The 17122-nt window shown below is 37.5% G+C and overlaps 1 protein-coding gene across 3 annotated transcripts in view; it reads right to left on the bottom strand.

The window, feature by feature from the left end:
• Positions 1 to 2271: 2271 nt before the first annotated feature.
• The window catches only part of ARMC3 (armadillo repeat containing 3), a 51603-nt gene continuing 36752 nt past the window's right edge, over positions 2272 to 17122 (bottom strand). The window contains exons 12-19 of one of the 3 annotated variants that reach the window (XM_049798205.1): positions 14254 to 14422; positions 13260 to 13360; positions 12590 to 12607; positions 12055 to 12168; positions 10484 to 10573; positions 6625 to 6822; positions 3990 to 4152; positions 2272 to 2481 (exon numbers count right to left, since the gene is read on the bottom strand). In XM_049798205.1, coding sequence (XP_049654162.1) covers positions 2272 to 2481; positions 3990 to 4152; positions 6625 to 6822; positions 10484 to 10573; positions 12055 to 12168; positions 12590 to 12607; positions 13260 to 13360; positions 14254 to 14422 — 1063 coding nt within the window. The remainder of the gene's footprint in view (positions 2482 to 3989; positions 4153 to 6624; positions 6823 to 10483; positions 10574 to 12054; positions 12169 to 12589; positions 12608 to 13259; positions 13361 to 14253; positions 14423 to 17122) is intronic. The other 2 variants (XM_049798207.1, XM_049798206.1) reach the window with 2 other exon arrangements.

The following is a 17122-nucleotide window of genomic DNA, read 5'->3' as shown; positions in this document are numbered from 1 at the left end:
TGTCCTGAGTGACTTATCTGCCCACTGAACTATTATGTAAAAGGAGGGATGACGGCCTTCCCCATCTGCTCCTTAAAAAGAAGGTAGGTGATCACTTCACTCAGGCATGGCCCAAGCCAAATGGTGTATGCTGGGCATGTCCTGGGAATATTCACCCAGCTGAGCCCTGCAGAAACTTTTGAACATTTTGTTTTCCGATTCAGATCTGGAAAGAGTGTGAGCTGGGCTGCTCTTGTCAAGGCTGGGGGAATTCTTCACCAGGGTGTGGGCACAGCTACAGGTCCCTGGGAAGCATCAAATAAAAAAGTGTGGCATCTCTTGACTTACTTGACAACTAAACTGCAGTTTTTAAACTAACAATATGGGATTTAAGTGTTTATATTCTACCCAGATTTTATTTCTGACACCCAAGTGTATTACAATTTTGAAGTGACAGAACTCAGCTAATACAAAGCTAAAAATTGTGAAAGACATAAAACAACCTTTATCCAACATTTCTGGGTCATCAAATTCTGCATTATACAAAGTTGTGTAGGTTTTTTTTTTTTAATTTTATGTAAAGCAAGCTTATATGTCTAGAATAGAAGTTTCCCAATTTTTATTTTGAAAAACTTACATTTTGTCTTTTTTTAATATTGACACAACGTATACTGAAACAACAGAAATTGCTTTGTTTTTCAAGACCTCCTCAAACAGACTAAGTCACACTTTAACATTATAGTTCCAATACAAAATAACGAAATTCCAATGCCGGAAAACTGTATAAAATGATAGCTAGTAGGAAATTAATTCTTAATTTACTTCCACTTACTGCACTTTCAAAGTTGCAGGTTTCTGTACCCAATCATGCCTGTCAGTGACAGCATATCAGTTTTCACCAGTTCCCTACCTGCTACATAGCAATGATAAACACATTCTCACCTTCCACACAGTTCTGCTAGCATATCCCTGTATTTTGTTTCCAGAGTTCTTTTTCATTCTGATGTCTAGAGTAGTGCTGAACATAAGCTAAAAAAATGAACACGAGGCCATATAAGTGAATTTACAACAGAAAGATAAAATGTTCCCCAAGGGGCTACCAGAAAATCATGCTGCATGTCAGAGGAGGAAGGAGGGGGAGTGGTGCGATCATGCTCGTAAGCAGTAATGAATACAGCAGATATAAACCTCCTCAAACCAAAGTGGACTATACAAGTGACTTTTCTTCTACAAACATGTCCTGGTCCATGACAAAACATTAAGAAACTAAAAGAACACAGACCCCCAATTTTTCTATCACATTTTTGGTGGGCAGGAAGTAAATGACTTGTTGGCATTCTGCTCTTCTGAAATTGAGTTTTGCACAATGTTGTCTGCATTGACCTAACTTCTGTACAGGGCTTTTTTTCAGTTTTCCACAGTAAACTCATTTGATAGTTGTGCTCCCTGAAATACTCCAGTACATTCTTCATGGCTTCACCAGAAAAGTGTTTACTAGAGTGTTCTAGTCAGTGTTTTACCTCTCTTAGATGCACCGGTACACTTCAGCAACACCACATTACCCAAGGCTGCAAGAAATACAAATGATGTGTCTAAAACTGCTGCCTTCTCAGAGTCCATTTTATCTTCAAGTGAAAAATAAAGAATTTAAAGGGAGATTGCAAGCAATAACTTATCAATCATCTGCCTTCCCTGTGCTAGGACAAACAGTATTTACTTTCATCCAGAGTATGTTATTATCTGTAATTATTAACTCTGCCAAGTTCCAAGAAATATAAATGGGATGTTTTCTACAGAAGCTGAAAGTATGCTATTATCTTAGTTCTTCTAATTCTCAGTTCTTGGCTTATTTCACACAAAAAATTGTCAGGTTGTTTTTAGGTGACTTGTTATTTTACCACATGTCAAATTTTCTTGCTTCATGGACATATAATTCCTATAAATGTGCATTAGAATTGAAAGAACATCTGAAAAAAAAAAGGAATATACTGTATTTTGGAAATTATTTAAACCTATTTAATAAGCATTATAATCTTAACACATACCAAATATTCTTGATCTACCAAATTTTAATCTGTAGTTTTACAGGTTAGTCTTAAAATAGTACCAAAAAATTAACAAAATTTCTAAGCATTGAAGTTGGATACCTAAAATATGTTTAATTAAACATTTAGGACAACATACCAGATATGGTGCTTTTTGATAGCTGGACCTGAAACCCCTTAAGTTTCATAAATATTAGCACTGCAAACACCTTTAAAATAGTTATTTTAGCGAAATTTGTCAAGATGATTAAATATGTTTGTACTGATCTGCCTCTGCACTTCCCTGTTTTATCAAAAAGCCTGGCTCAAACATTAGATCTACAATATATTCTTGAGGAGGAAGCAGAAGCCCAGCAACTCCTTGAGGAGAGTCATCAACCAATTTAACTTCATTCCAAGCTCTGTTATACTCGCCACGAACTAAACTACAGCCAATGCCAATTCTGTCTGCTATCACCTAAAAAGGAAAGAAAAAGGAGTTAATCACAGTTAATACATGTAGCTTCTGTGATATACAGCAAGGCCAAGAGATGCTTAAAAAGAAAACAAATACCTGAAAGGCCAAGAGCTTTCTTGAAACAGACTTTGTAAATCTGTAAACTGTTGCAAACTGCAAATATTTGTTGTTGGTTCTGCTTAGAAGGTGTAGGCTTTTAAATGTTATTTCTACCATATTCTCTGCATAACATGAAAAATATCCATTTTAACTCTTTTCAGGCACTGATACATTTGTTTATCAGCCAGTCCTTCAGATTTCAAATGAAATGCAACACCCACAGCACTCAGAAATGTTTTTTTCTAGTTGGAAGACTTATTTCTGAATAACATTTTGAAGCACTGTCTATTCAAGCAATGAGGTGTATGTACATTGCACACATGTAGCTAGTATGAAATATTAAGTGTAAAAATGCAACATATTTATCAGTGCAAGTTTAGGACTGCTGCTTCACTCCAAAGCGCGCTCCTTGGTTTTCAGCCCTGCGAATGTGGGAAGCAATGAAATGTGAGGCAAGCGTCTGCTAGATGAAACACCTGCCCTTCCTCTATGCTGCTATCACTGACAGACATATAATGGTTTCCAGCTACAAAACTGCTTTCTCAGAATGCATCTGCTTTGAAGCAAGGAAATCCTGAAAGATTTTTAACTTGTTACAAACAGACAAGTATATCCATTGCTTAGACTGGTGTGGCTTTAAGAGCAATGATCCATCCCTACAAAGGTTTTTTAAGAGAGTGGAAGCGAACATCAGTGCTGCTTCAGCACAATTAATGCATGCCCTCACTCCTCCATAAAATATGTCAGGAACTTTCTCTTCCCATGGATACCATAAATTTAGGCTTGTGCTCTTTCTCCTGTGTACTATTTCCTGGGCCCTTCCTGCTTAATGTGCTAGGCCCTTGCTTCTCCTTTCCTCTCCATCCAAGAAGGACAAAAGTCCAGCTACCCAGCAGCTAAGGAAAAAGGATGGGACAGATAAGCGGGCTGCATCAGTACATCTTTGCATGAAGACAGAAGAAATGAATCTTCCCAGTCTAAGAAACTAGAACATAAAAGCTGTTACATGCTATCATAGAATACTGGATAGATACCAAATAAAAATTGTCCCAACAAGTTTACATTTGCAGCATGGAAAAAAAAGGAAGCTGCATAATTCAATATTTTACAGTTTACAGAAAATGTAAAATGTTTTGACTCCCAATCAAATATTTTGGCTTTTTGCCATTTATCAAGTATTCTGCTGGTATCACTTAAGACAATTTAATGACAACAAGAATGTTTACAGAAAGAAGCAATGCTGGCTTTCATTCATAGGGAAATCAACTTTGCCAGTGCAAAATGACTTAAGTGTATACAAAAGATTTTACATGAATATAAATATTATATTACACTGATGCAATTGTACTTTAGTTTACAATATCCATTTAACATCAATATGTTATGTTGTAAAATAAATGTTAATGTACCTTGAAAAGTAAAGCTCTGTGGTAGAACGTCCCTTTTTTGACTTTCCCGATAGGCACAACATTACATTTCAGCTCAAATTGTATTTCACTTATGTGAAGTTCCCAGCTGAAGTCATGTAGTTTGTCTCTTTCAATCGGACCACCCATCTTGTCTGCAACAAACCTGTATCAATGTATACGGGGATCAATTACATCTATAATTCCTCTTGTATTTATCACAAAAATGTAGCAAAATGAAATATATACAAGCAATTAGTGAATGATATATAAGACTTTAATGCTTTTGCTATGTTTGCTTTATATTTTTTTATCCAGCAACTGGTGTCTTAAATACAGACAACCATAACTCAGATCATTCACATTTGTCACGGACCAAAACCAAGGTGCAAAAGCTGCCAGCAGAGATTCTGGAGAGGTCTAGTATAGGCACAAAGTCCTCAGAGAAAATCATCAATTACAGTGTAATTACTGAGGAAGTAGTTCAGAAGCTAGCGTTCATCTTTACAGCTAACAGATTACGTGAGCTACGTTTTACAATCTCCAGGCCTACCATTTGTTTGAAATAAAAGTAATAAAGGCATGAGGATACATATGACAAAAATAAAGCCATAGGTAATGATCCCAACATAGGTAAACCAACTATATCCATAAAGGGTACTTCAACTTCTGCATGTGCTTTCTTACATTGAAGCCCATATTTGGGGGGTGAGAGGTGTGTGTTTATCCATTAAAAAGAATGGCTCAGTCACAGAAACAGAAGATCAGAACTCAGTATCTGTGCAAACACTGCCAAATGCATGTCTTTTGGATAACTGTGCACACACAGGATCAAGCCTTGATTCGTAAGTCCCCACCTCCTCATACATACACCTTCACCTCCCCCGAGCTTGGCCCCTGTACGTGAAGACCTTTGTTCTCACAGCGTCCTCAGCCACAGGCACAAGCGCCACTGAGGGCTCTCACTCTGGACAAGGTGTTGCAGAGCTGACATGGGAGTCACAAGCCACTGCTTCAGACAGAGAGCCAAAATCTGCATCACCTCCTCTGCAGAAACTGTGAACAGGTTCTATCCGCACAGTACGTGCAAGGAAACCTCACAGGCCTTATTTCTCAAAACCTAGGGCCTGAGGAGGTACTGGTTGCAACAGCATGGGCACAGGGAGTTCTCGCTGAGCGGGCTAGACGTGGTGTCTTGAAGTTGGGAATTACTGGGTGAGCCTGAAGAAGTGGGGGGCTCCAGGCAGTCCCTTGTGCTGCTTGTGCCTACAGCCAGCTCTCAGTAAAGAGAGCAAAGCCTCTGGAGCCCACATGCACGCCGCGGCCGCGTGCGCATGAGGCTGTGCTGCGTTTGTTTGAAAGGAGACTGCCACCGCTGTTGCGTTTTCCCTCATCCACCCCGGCTCCCTCCCCGGTGAGCACAGCAGGAATGCGCTCAAGCTGCCAGGCTGCCCAGGGCTGCTGCAGCTGCCTCCTCCTCCCCTTCCTACTCAACACAGGCTATTCAGGCAGCCGCTTAAAATGGAACACACACATAAAAACCCCCACAGAAAACACTCCACTTAAATTTCCCGTGATTGTTTCACTGGGTTCTGTGTCTAAGTATTTCATTGGTGTGTCTGAAGAGTGGATTTGAAAGAGCATTTTATGGATTCCACCTTGAGGAAGGCAGCATGATTTATGCACAGCTGGATAGTTAAGGATGAGTACCTGTCCTGTCAAATTTTGCCACCAACAGAAAAGTCATTCCTCACATCACATTAGACCGCTTCATTAAAAAAAATGAGAGTTGGTAGAAGAAACAAATTTTGTGAGACTCAGTGGGATCTGATGCCAAACTCTCCAGATTCAGGAGGTAGCCAGGAAACTGCTAAGATAGGAAAGGTTAAACTAAGGAGAAGATGAAAGCAGACACACTGCTTGGAGATGACAGTGATTGGTGCCCAGGCTGAGTAGTCAGTGTAGCTAATGAATCACACATTGATAACAACAGTCTGTACACGCACCATTGCAATATTCTGGCACTATTAAATCATCAGGATATTAATTACAGTAGCACCTGAAAACTACATTAGAAAAATGTCTCATGCTTTTGGCTCTGTAGGAGAACAAAATACAAGAATTCCTGTCCTGAGGGGTTTCCAAACCAACTAGGCAAGAAAGATCATAAGAGAAAGAACAGACATAATACGTGTAAGTTGCAACAGTCTCAACTATTAGGTTAGGGTTTTAGCCTGTGCATTTAGTCTCTGTAGCACCTGGGTCTCTCCTGCTCCTTGATGATATAGATGCCATATGCAGCTGATGTGTTCATTGGAAAGGATCAGTACAGATATATAAATGTAAAAAAAACCCTGAAATTGTCCATATGAATATTTTCAAAATGAGAAATTTATACCCTTTTGTTGCAAGTGATATTTTACTTAAAAAAAAATAATCCCCAAAGTAATTACAACAAAATTAGAAACAAGAAGCTTAAAATCTAAAATTATGTCAAAATTCTGGACCAAAGCTGATTTGGATTCCAATTAAGAATGGGAAAAATAACAAATTTGGAAAAGTTGTCCTTGGATGAGAAAATGGTTATTTTCCAATTCAACTTATTTGCATATTTATGGAAATATAATTTGGTACTCACTGTGCAAGAGCCACAACTTGTTCCCGGGTAGTGGTTAGTGGTAGAATTGTTTTGGAAACATCATTAATGTAATCCAGTAAAATGAAGTCAGGTGGTGGTAGCCAATGTAAATTTTCTGGATGTATTTCATCCTGGACTTTAGACGTAATCCGACTAACTTCTTTGGATTTTTCCTCTTCGTTTTTCCCTTTCCCTTTTCTTACACAGAAAACAATATACACTTATTTAGAATACTGTAATCTCTAAAGTCCAAATTCAAATACAGTAGTTCTCCAACAGGACATTTTAGACTAATTGATTTGGGGGTAAGGGGAAGGTAGGAGAAATCTTTTCTCTGGATAATGAATACTCCAAAATCTACAAAGCTGTGTAGAACACTTGTGGAACACGCCCTCAGGAGATGGTTAGGAACCAAGTGTCACTACCTCCATATTAATATTGCTGTAAGTTCTCATTTTATTTTTGTCTATGGCTCTGATACGCCTTTCCCATACATGGATTATCTAGGGGAGAAGGCACTTACCTATGTACATATAGGAAACATTTTTAGACAGTTACGGTTTGGTTCCATATGGATATGAACTAAAAATCATGAACTCCCATGAGTTTTTACTTGATAGAAATCTGGACTTCAAGTAAAGGAACAAATGGTATCAAGAGCATGGCTGAAATCTTGACAGGACATGCCAAGTGGTAGTCTCTGTAGTTGCAAGCCCATGTACTTCAAGTATTATGCAAACCACAACATGGCTTGTCAGATGAAGATTTTATAAGTCTGTGGTTTTGCTTATTTTTTTTCATTGTACATGCTGCGTATTTCACTAATGCTTAGCATTTGAAAAATGACTGTGATCCTGAACAGGCATCATAAGCACCTGGCAGAAGTATAAATGAAATGCTTGTTCTGATTAGATTGAATACTGTGCATTTCATAAGTTATTATAAAATATTATAAGATCAGTATCTTACCAGAGGTATCATTAAGATCTATACAATCAGTTAAGGATTTTCATTTGTGGGAACACATGGAACTTGTGTTTTGTAAGCATTATATCTTTTTTCAGCATAGGTCCTGAATAATGCTACTGTGAAATATGACAACATTTCTTTCCTTTGTTTAACAGTTCTGGCTTATTTTTTAAAATCCATAATACTCCTGGCATTCTTGGAAGGTAAAAAAAAGAAATAAAGGACCACTAGAGTACATGGCTCCAGGGCACACTATCATTATTGTATGCTCTTCAAATTATTCTTAAAATTTTTACAATGAACAGCACTCTTAAGACAGAAGGCATTGGACAAAGCAGAAGGGCATATACCATTATCAGTAGTCTAATTCAAGCAATTTGTCTTCAGAATACTTGGCAAACTTTTCTTCTACCTATTGAGATTTACCACATTCAGAAAAAGCCCTTTTCATAGGTTTCATAAAGCACATTACTTTAGAAGGATAACCAATTAAGATTTAATCTTAAAATTATAGAAAATTCACCACCCTCTTAAATAAACGTTCTGGTTATTAATTATACTTATACTTGAAAAAAGCAGACAAACAGTTTTCTTTATCTAATTTGACTCTATCTAACTATAGCCAGGGAACCTTATAATGCTAGATTAAACAGCTACCTACTTCTCCATTTATACACTTAAACATTATGGTTAAGAACCTGGTTTAAAAAAACCTGAATTTTTCCCACCTCTCTGGTGTGTCACTTAGCAGGTTTTCAAAACAACAACTTCTACAAATGGAGTAATTCTTGTTTCTTGACCATTTTCTCTCTTTGTCCCCTGCTCTTTCCTTTTATCCTCCCGGCACTTTCTTTTTCCTGTGAGAAGTGCACCGCTAAATTACAGTGCTATAGCAGGAGGATTTGTTCCCTATTCCTATCTACTCAAATGAGTCTTGAATCACTCTTATTCTCCTTCTTTCCGGTTTCCAGAAAGAAAACACTTGAGAGAGATGGGTTTGAATAGTGACTTGTTTGGTTTTTTTGCTGCTGCTTATTTCTCTCAGGTATGACCATGTTCTGTTCCTTGGTGGAATGGCTGCTTTAAGGTTGTCTTCCACACCTGTCTCTACCTTACTCCTCAGCTCTTCAGCTCATCATGTCTGCCTAATACTTATCTCATAAAGAACTGTGGAGGTGCTGTCTTACAGCTCAGTGCTATAAAATAACCAGTAACCATCTATCTACTATCTTTTTCCTGTCCTCCTTTTTTATCCCCATTTTATTTACTAGTGGGAATGATGGCATCAGAAAAAAAAATCACTCCGCTTTCCCAAAGCTGTCTTACTACTCGTGAGATTACTTGCTGTGAATGCAGAGGAATATTAACAAAGGAGAACTCACAGCAGTAAATAGTTTCAAAGCTGTTTCTGATTCCTGTTGCAACTTCAGTACAAAAGTCCAATGGGTCACCAGAGAGTCAGTGTGAAGAAGGCAGCAGCCAATACGACATCCTACCTCCAAAAGACAGCCATGACACCTATTTTCTTTCCTTTTTTTTGCATAGCTTAATGCCTTGGCTGTCTTCAGAAAAGGAATAAATGAGCATTGGAAAGTATTTCCTTAAATGCTGTGCTGGAACATAGCATGGAATAAATGCACATTTATCAGTCTACATTAAATATCATCTTTTAGCCCAGTCAATGTATATATCAGATATGCAACTGATCAAAAATGTTGCTATCTGTCTATGCAAATATATGTCAAACTATCAACTAGGCACTTCCTCTACATCTAATTCAAACACTTCCAGCAGAAAATTACAACTGCCCTTTCTCTTAGCTTTCAACTATGGTTTATATAAAGTAGTATCACTTTTTCAAAACAATGGCTTTAAGCTGTGTTCAGTAGTACATTGCAAAATAATGATGAACAGAAACATATGATCAAAGGAAAAAAATATGTAGGAAAAAGTCTAAGCATGTTTGAGAGTTGGAGTCAGCTACTGACCTTCAAGTAACTCCCATATATCTCACAAATTAATAATAATAATGATGTATGAATTATGGATTCAAAATGAATGACAATGGGGTTATAAATCATACAACTTGATCATGACATTCAAAAGCAATTACTTCATACTTGAAGAAAGAAGTCTCTGTATCCCTGCAAGTTTATTATGGGAAAATGAGCCAGGTATTTGTTTTTTCCTAAAGAAAATCTTTTGCTTTCTGAAAGAGTTATGGTTGCTAACAGAGCAGTCATTTACCATGTAATTGACATAAATTACATTAAAAAGCAACTATCCAAGGGTATCCTCTTCTCACACTGTAATAAACAAACATAGTGTCTTGTCAGAACAGGTCTCTAAGATCTGCACAGCTGCTTGAGACTATGCAAAATCATCTGTAACTCTAGAGCATCTTCTGGGATGAACAAATCCCCCACTGGTGCAGAGCAAACATAACTGGGGCTCAATATCTCCCCTTGCCTCCCGCTCCCTTTGAGTACACTGGCATATGCATGGTGGGTCACGACCAGAGCATGCTGGGTGTCAGGAGGACCTGCTAAATGAGCAGAAGCTGGAACAGAGCTGGCAAGACACTCAAGATGCAATATGTACTCTTTTGCATCCTGAATCGGGAACCTTCCACAATGCAATTCATATGATCCATTTCAGGTATCTGCTATGACGTGATTTAAACTGAATTCCAGAAGTGCTTGTAGTCCAAATAATTAGCCAAATGTAAATGTCTGCCTTGTAAGTCAATAATTTTTGGATAGATTAATCTCACAATTAGGGTCCTGATTTGTCAGAACCTCAACCGCTCACCGTTAGTAGCTGTTATCGGTCACCAATTTGCATGTCAGTTCTAAACAAATGGATACACATATAATTCAAAGTATAATACCTTAAGCCTTTTTCTCTAGTGCTGCTTTTGCTGAGTGAGCACCGTTGTCCAGATAACTCCTGCTTTTCCTCCATTGGAGATACCATTGAACTATTGAGATCACAAAGCAGGTTCCAATTTTCTCTTGACTTTATTAATGCAGATTTCATCTCTCAAGCACAGATACATACACACACAGAAATATATAAGCAGTCTAACAAATCAACCATTATCTCTATCAATAAAATGCCTGTACAGACAGTAGCATATCACAGTTCATGGATGAGCTCCAAGCTAAAAATTGCAAACATAGTACTTCAGTTCTTACAACAGACACGCCATCTCTCCTTTTTTTTCCAACCCTGCAGCGCTTAGCATTTTGTAATGGCCACCACTGACTACAATTCACAGCTGTGAGGCATGGTCAAGGCTCCCTATACCATAAAACAAGGAAAATTAGGAAGCCAGGACTGTGACCCACAGAAATCAGCATGATAAATGGTCAGCTCACTAAGTTAGCTAACAGAAAAGCCAAGGAGAGTTGTAGGTTACAACACATTCCTATCAAGGACAAGATACCATCCCACTGATGGCAAGGAGGCTCTATTTGGACCGGTTTTGGAATCCTGAACATTCCCCTGGAATTAGGCATGTATACCTACCTTCTCTGAAAGGCACTGTTGTGGTCCTGATTGTGCTGCTGTTTTACATGAAGCACAGTTGGGAGACCACAGTTCAGTTTTCTTCCACAGGAACAAATTAAGGGTGAAGTATTTTATATTAAAAGTTGTCAAGACAAGGACTAGAACTTTGGTCTCTGCTCTCTCAGATAAGTGCCCTAACAGCTGAAGTAGAAAGCTCTGTTCATTACGCCTCATCATTAGTGAACAGCTACAATAAACCAGAAAGAGACTGTTAAACCCCAAATATCTTGTGATCAGCTATCTGCAGGTGGGAGCAACAGGCTCAAATCCTCTTTCTGTAAAAGAACAAAATTAATTTCCCTCCATGAGGTTACAGGTTCTGACCTATTTGGTATGAGCAGACATGCCCACCAGATCAGTTCCACAGAAAGGACTACAGCACTATACCTAGTGTATTGGATGGACCAGAGGGAACCTTGCAAGAGCAAGGCATTTTTAGGCTTGCTGCTGTCAAAACTGGGACAGATCTGAGCACACACTTCTCAGCTTTTAGTCATCTATGGAATTTCACCAGAAGAAATTTAATCTAGAAATAAGGATGCCATGTAGGCAGTGTAGGAACTTTTCGTGGGTCTAGGTTCTAAACTGAGAAAGAACTTCTACCCTAATTTCCCTGTGTCTTGGTTGTCAAGCTGTAAAAAACCAGCATTTCACTGCCTCCAAGGAATATTGAAAGGAAAAACAGCCAAATAAACAGGAGATGTTCAAATACAGCATGGGGAGGGAGGATGAATAAATACTAAGATAGACAAAGGAAGATTACTGTGATTAGGAGGTGAAAGAAAGACTCCAAAAACATATTTAACATTGTATTTGAGCATTTGTACTCTGTTTGGAAACTGTCTATCACTATTTCTAATGTTAGAGCAATAACAGAACATTGACAACTAGTAAATCTTAAAACCATACCTTGCTTTTTCTCTACTGCCTTTTCTTGAAATAGAAGGTGACAAGATAGTCTGTTCATAAGATGAATCTTGTGCCTTCTCCTCTACTGCAAGACTGAAATGGAGCAAGATATTTTTGTATGTTATTTGCAGAGTTAGTATTTGCACGCTAAGCTATGAAAATGGAGTTCTGATTTTAAAGGACAGTAAATATATTCATAGGAAAGATATAAGTGGAAGAAATAACATAACCCCTAATAAACTGGATATTGATTCAGGGAACAAAAATGAAGTATGGAATACCAAATGATGGACACAAAAGTAACTGGGGAGTAAGACTGCTGCCAAGGCGCAAAGGCAAGAAGCTGTATCAAAGTCAAAGAAAGAAAACCTGATAGTTAATGACAACTCTAGGGATCAACAAAGAGCATGGAAGTTTAATTTGTCATAGATATTCTCAGACATTTTTATGGTGTCATATACAAGCTTAAAAGGGAAGCTAATGATACTGTAAACCAAATATGTGATGTGTTGACAGAGAAGAAGGTTTTGGACTTGCAAAGTATTGGTAGAGCATTCTTTGATCTGTGACACTGTTTACAGGAAATGACTCCCAGTTAAACAAGCCCAATGCCAACTTCCTGCATTCAAATCTAAGATTTGTTAGGCTGGCTTCAACTTAAACAGAGAAGAAATGGACACAGATTCTTTATCAAGCCTGAAAGCTTGATGCTTGACTTTGTCCTGCCTCTGGGATGTTGTGCTTAAAATTCCATGTATTTGTCTGTACAAGAAGATCATCAAATCATAGATTTCATTGTCACATGTTGACATTCAGCTTAGATGACATACTTATTATGGCAGATGACAAGCTTTCTTATAACTAATAAAACACTGGGTGTCCTACCATCAGGAATCAAAGGGTGTTAAATGAATGACTCTTAATGGCTAAGTTAAAAAAAGTGACTCAACTGAATGAATCTGTTCTGTCTAGAGGGAAAAGAAGTTATTTTTCAAATTCTTATTTTATTAAATATAAATCTCTTGCCTTCTTGGACATGAAGCACTATGCTGGGACTAAAATAGATCTCTCTATTTTATATGTGTGTATATATATCTATACTATGTAGTTTGTACTGGAAACAGTGGAAACGATGGAAAAGATGAGCTATTGCAATAAATGCTAGTAGATCAAACATGACTCACTTTTCCTGTGGTTTAGCATTAATGAAGATTACGGCCCGACGGTCAGTAAGCTCTTGCGTACTCAGTTCCTCCAAAGATAAAAATTTCACTCCAGGTTTTATCTACAAGAAAATTAGCATAAAAGATAAGGTGTTCTGTTCAGTTAAAGATGAAGAGAAAAAATATATTTAAAAGATATCTAAAGAGTAATTTAAAATTCCTAATCTTTAATGGAAGACTTACATAAGAACTTAGAAAACCATTCAAAATCTGTGAAATTGTTTCCTTCTTAATTTGCATTTTCTTAAGCAATTTTCTTAGAAAAGATTGTTTATAAATAACTTAACTTGTAGTTATTATTACTATGTCAGTCCAAACAGTTCTAGAATAAGGAAATGTTCCTGCTTCTGAAGGCTTTACAGTATAAGATTGAATTTTCAAAAGCAACCAAGTGCTTTAGGAGCAGGTATTTCACTGATTTTCAGTAAGACTGGTATTGCTAATTCATCTGGGCATTTGAAAAGTCGTTCTCATATTTAAACTGAACAGAGCACTAACAAGTGATACTGGAGTCATTCTTTATATATAAACACTGCTTTGTGAGAGAAAGGGTCATGACCAAGGTGAAAATATGAACTATTTACTTCTTTATGTAAAAGTAAACAAACACAAAGTCCATAGGTCATTCAGTGTCAGGTTAATATTAAGTATATTGCAGGGAAAGAGACCAGGAGAACTAAGGTCTGAGAAAGGATCTGGAAAGGAACTAGGTCTGCACAGCTTACAAAGGATTGGGAAGATTGAAACTGGGGGATAGTATGAAGATGATGAGATTTCATCCATGAAGAAAGATAATCAAAAGAAATTAGTATAAAAGCTGGGAAACTTCAGGACAAGAAAACAAAGTATTTTACGTAGCCAGATTCTGGCTTTTGCTGTAGGACTCCTACTTTTTCTAAATCAAGAAGAAAATTTTACTCTTTCTAAGTAGAGGAATTTATTTAAAGTAGCTTACCTGACCATAATCATAGAATCCATCAGTTATGATATTACTTGATGATAAATATCCCATCTGGCTGTACTTTTGGGAAAGATTGTTATCAAGTAGCTTTTCCAGAGCAGCTTCACTAAAGTTATTTTTGCGCCCTGTTGATAGATTAATTTCTTCTAGGATGTCTAAAGCACTGTTAAACAAATACAAAGGCTAATTCATCATTAAATACTTATTAATTGTTATTATACAGTTCAGAGTTAGTTTTCAGCATTACCAAGGCCAAGACAGATTCATTTCCAAGTGCTGTGATGCACAAAGTTCTTTCTCTAGGGGAAGAAAATGCCTTGCAGTGCTCAAAAGCAAAAGCAATTCCTTTAGGCAGTTAAATTGTTACATAAGGAAATGCAGACAGGATGCCACAACCTTTTATTGGAAGGATGTTAGGCACCACAAAGAACTTGAGAAAAAGAAGGATGTAAAAGTAGAATAAAAGGAATAATGTTCACAGTTGACCATATGATACAGTTCAGGGAACCTCTCTCTCTCTCCAACTTGCAACACAATTTGCAGATTCCAGTTGTGTATTACACAATGTGTGAATCCCTCTGGCTTAGGACTGTTACTGCGTTTGGGGGAGGCACAGTTGGCAGAGATTTGCTACACATGGATGAGCATGGGAACACAAGCAGTTGTGTCAGCAGCACCAGGATGGCAGGATTTTTGCAGCAGGGAGGTACAAACAGTCATGTGGGGACATGGGAGGACAGGAATTCACTTTTTAAGGTGTTTCTGGTGCTGAAACCCACATACTGATAACTTCTGACCTGCAAAACTTAGGAAAAGCTTGCTACGAAGATAAAGGAAGCTGAATCAGGAGAACATAGTGTATTGCAGTTTTGAGACTGTTTAGGAATGAAAAAAACCAGGAAAAAAGAGGGCGATGTGTGTGTGTGTGTACATATTCAAATTTCTATCTGTGTCTATACACATATGCAGGCATTCTTCACATCGTAAGGAATAATATTTTTTTATATATATATATATATAATGAACTCCACATTCAGACTGCCCATTTCTCTCTGTGAACTACACAGGGAGCCTCAGCTGTGGACATTTACAATGCAGACTTCTGAAGGTACATCAGATGAATTCCAGAGAACAAGTTTTTCAGGCAAGGCAAATGACAACCTTCTCTTTAGAAGAAGGCAATGGGAGAAAATAGTGGAAGAGCAGTACAGGCTATTTGTCATACAGCATACTGCAAAAAAGTCAGGTAACCAGCAAGTAATGCAGCTAAGAATTTTAAAGGGGAAAATGAATAAGGAAAGGCTAACGTGTACAGCAATGTCTACAACAGATGACATTACAGGCACAATGGCACATTACCTTCATATGGAGGAAAGACAAGCTAAAAATGGACAAATATGGCGGCACCAAAAATTCTGTGAAGACCCAAAAACCAAAAAAAAAAAGGACGCACACAGAAATGGAAACACTGACACTTCTAACAGAAAAGAAAAAGTATGGGACAAACCCAAAAGACCCACAGGCAAAATGAGACACAACTATTCAGGGACTGAAACAAAAATAATGTTTCATATGCTACAAGTCAGAGAGGAAAATGTAGGCCTATTACTCAATGTGGGAAGAAAACTCGTAACAGATGGCACAGAAAAGACTGAAGTGTATGATGCCTTTTTTGCTTCAGTTTTCATAAAAAGGCTGCAAGCAGATGCCTGGGAGTAATATTAACAAGGAGGTAGAAACAGTAGGCTTAACATGTCTAGAATAAGCTCGAGGAGACAAACTTAGCAGTCACTGAGGACACTTACCTCGTACTACTCTATGAATTGGCAAAAGCAACCTCTGAACTATTTATAATTGTATTTGAAAATTCAGGAGGATGGGCTAGGTGCCAGGAATGTGGAGAAGGGCAAAGATAGTATCTAGATTTGAAAAACCAAGAACAAAGAAATTATAATAGAGATAATTCAGCAAAATTTCAGTGTCCAAAGAACACCATATCAAATTACCGAACAATCAGTTTGCAAGCAACAAGAGATAAGAAATAGCCATTATGTATTTGTCAAGAATAAATCATGTAAAGCCAATCTAATCCTTTCTGTGATAGGGTAACTGACTTAATGTATAGGCAGAAGAAGTAGATGTGAGATATGAGTTGACTTTGAGATGTGTTTTGACTTTAATAAGTCTTTTCACATATTCTTACTTGAATACTCAGGAGCAAGTCAGGGAAATATAATCTACATGGAAACAACATGAAGTAGTGCCTGACTGGTTGAAAAACTATGCTTAATGTATTATTATCAATAATATGCTGTCAAACCCGAAGGACACATAAATTAGAGTCCTACTCCAATACTGTCACAAAGAAGGGATTAAATAAGAAGAGTGCTATATGCAAGATATAGAAAATAATTCTTTATTTGATGGTGATATGACCTCAGCTGAAGTATCTCATGCAGGCTGGGAGACAGCACTTCAAAATGGCATAAATAAATGAGAGAAATTCAGAGATGTGTGAGAAAATGATACAAGATTTCAAAACAAAAAAAGTTAACATTCTTATTTTGTCATGAAAAGAAAACTGAGCAAGGGATGCGGAACATGAGAAAATTCAGTAAGTTAAACTCAAATTGCTATAAAAAGGTGGTTATTCAACCCCACTGAAAGTAGGACCACATGTAGTTGGATTGATTTGCTGTAAGGGATATTCAGAACTCGGAAACCCCTTCTAATTGTAAGGATACTCCAGCACTGGAACATGTTACCTCGGAAAGTTGTGGACCCCACCTCAGAATTGGTATTTACACTGAACAAGCACAAATATGTCAGTGTATCTGATTCAGTCTGGCAGATGGATAACATC

The sequence above is a fragment of the Accipiter gentilis genome, chromosome 4 (genome assembly GCF_929443795.1).
Source record: "Accipiter gentilis chromosome 4, bAccGen1.1, whole genome shotgun sequence".
Classification (NCBI taxonomy): Eukaryota; Metazoa; Chordata; class Aves; order Accipitriformes; family Accipitridae; genus Astur; species Astur gentilis.
This window is presented reverse-complemented; position numbering and strand designations above follow the sequence as displayed.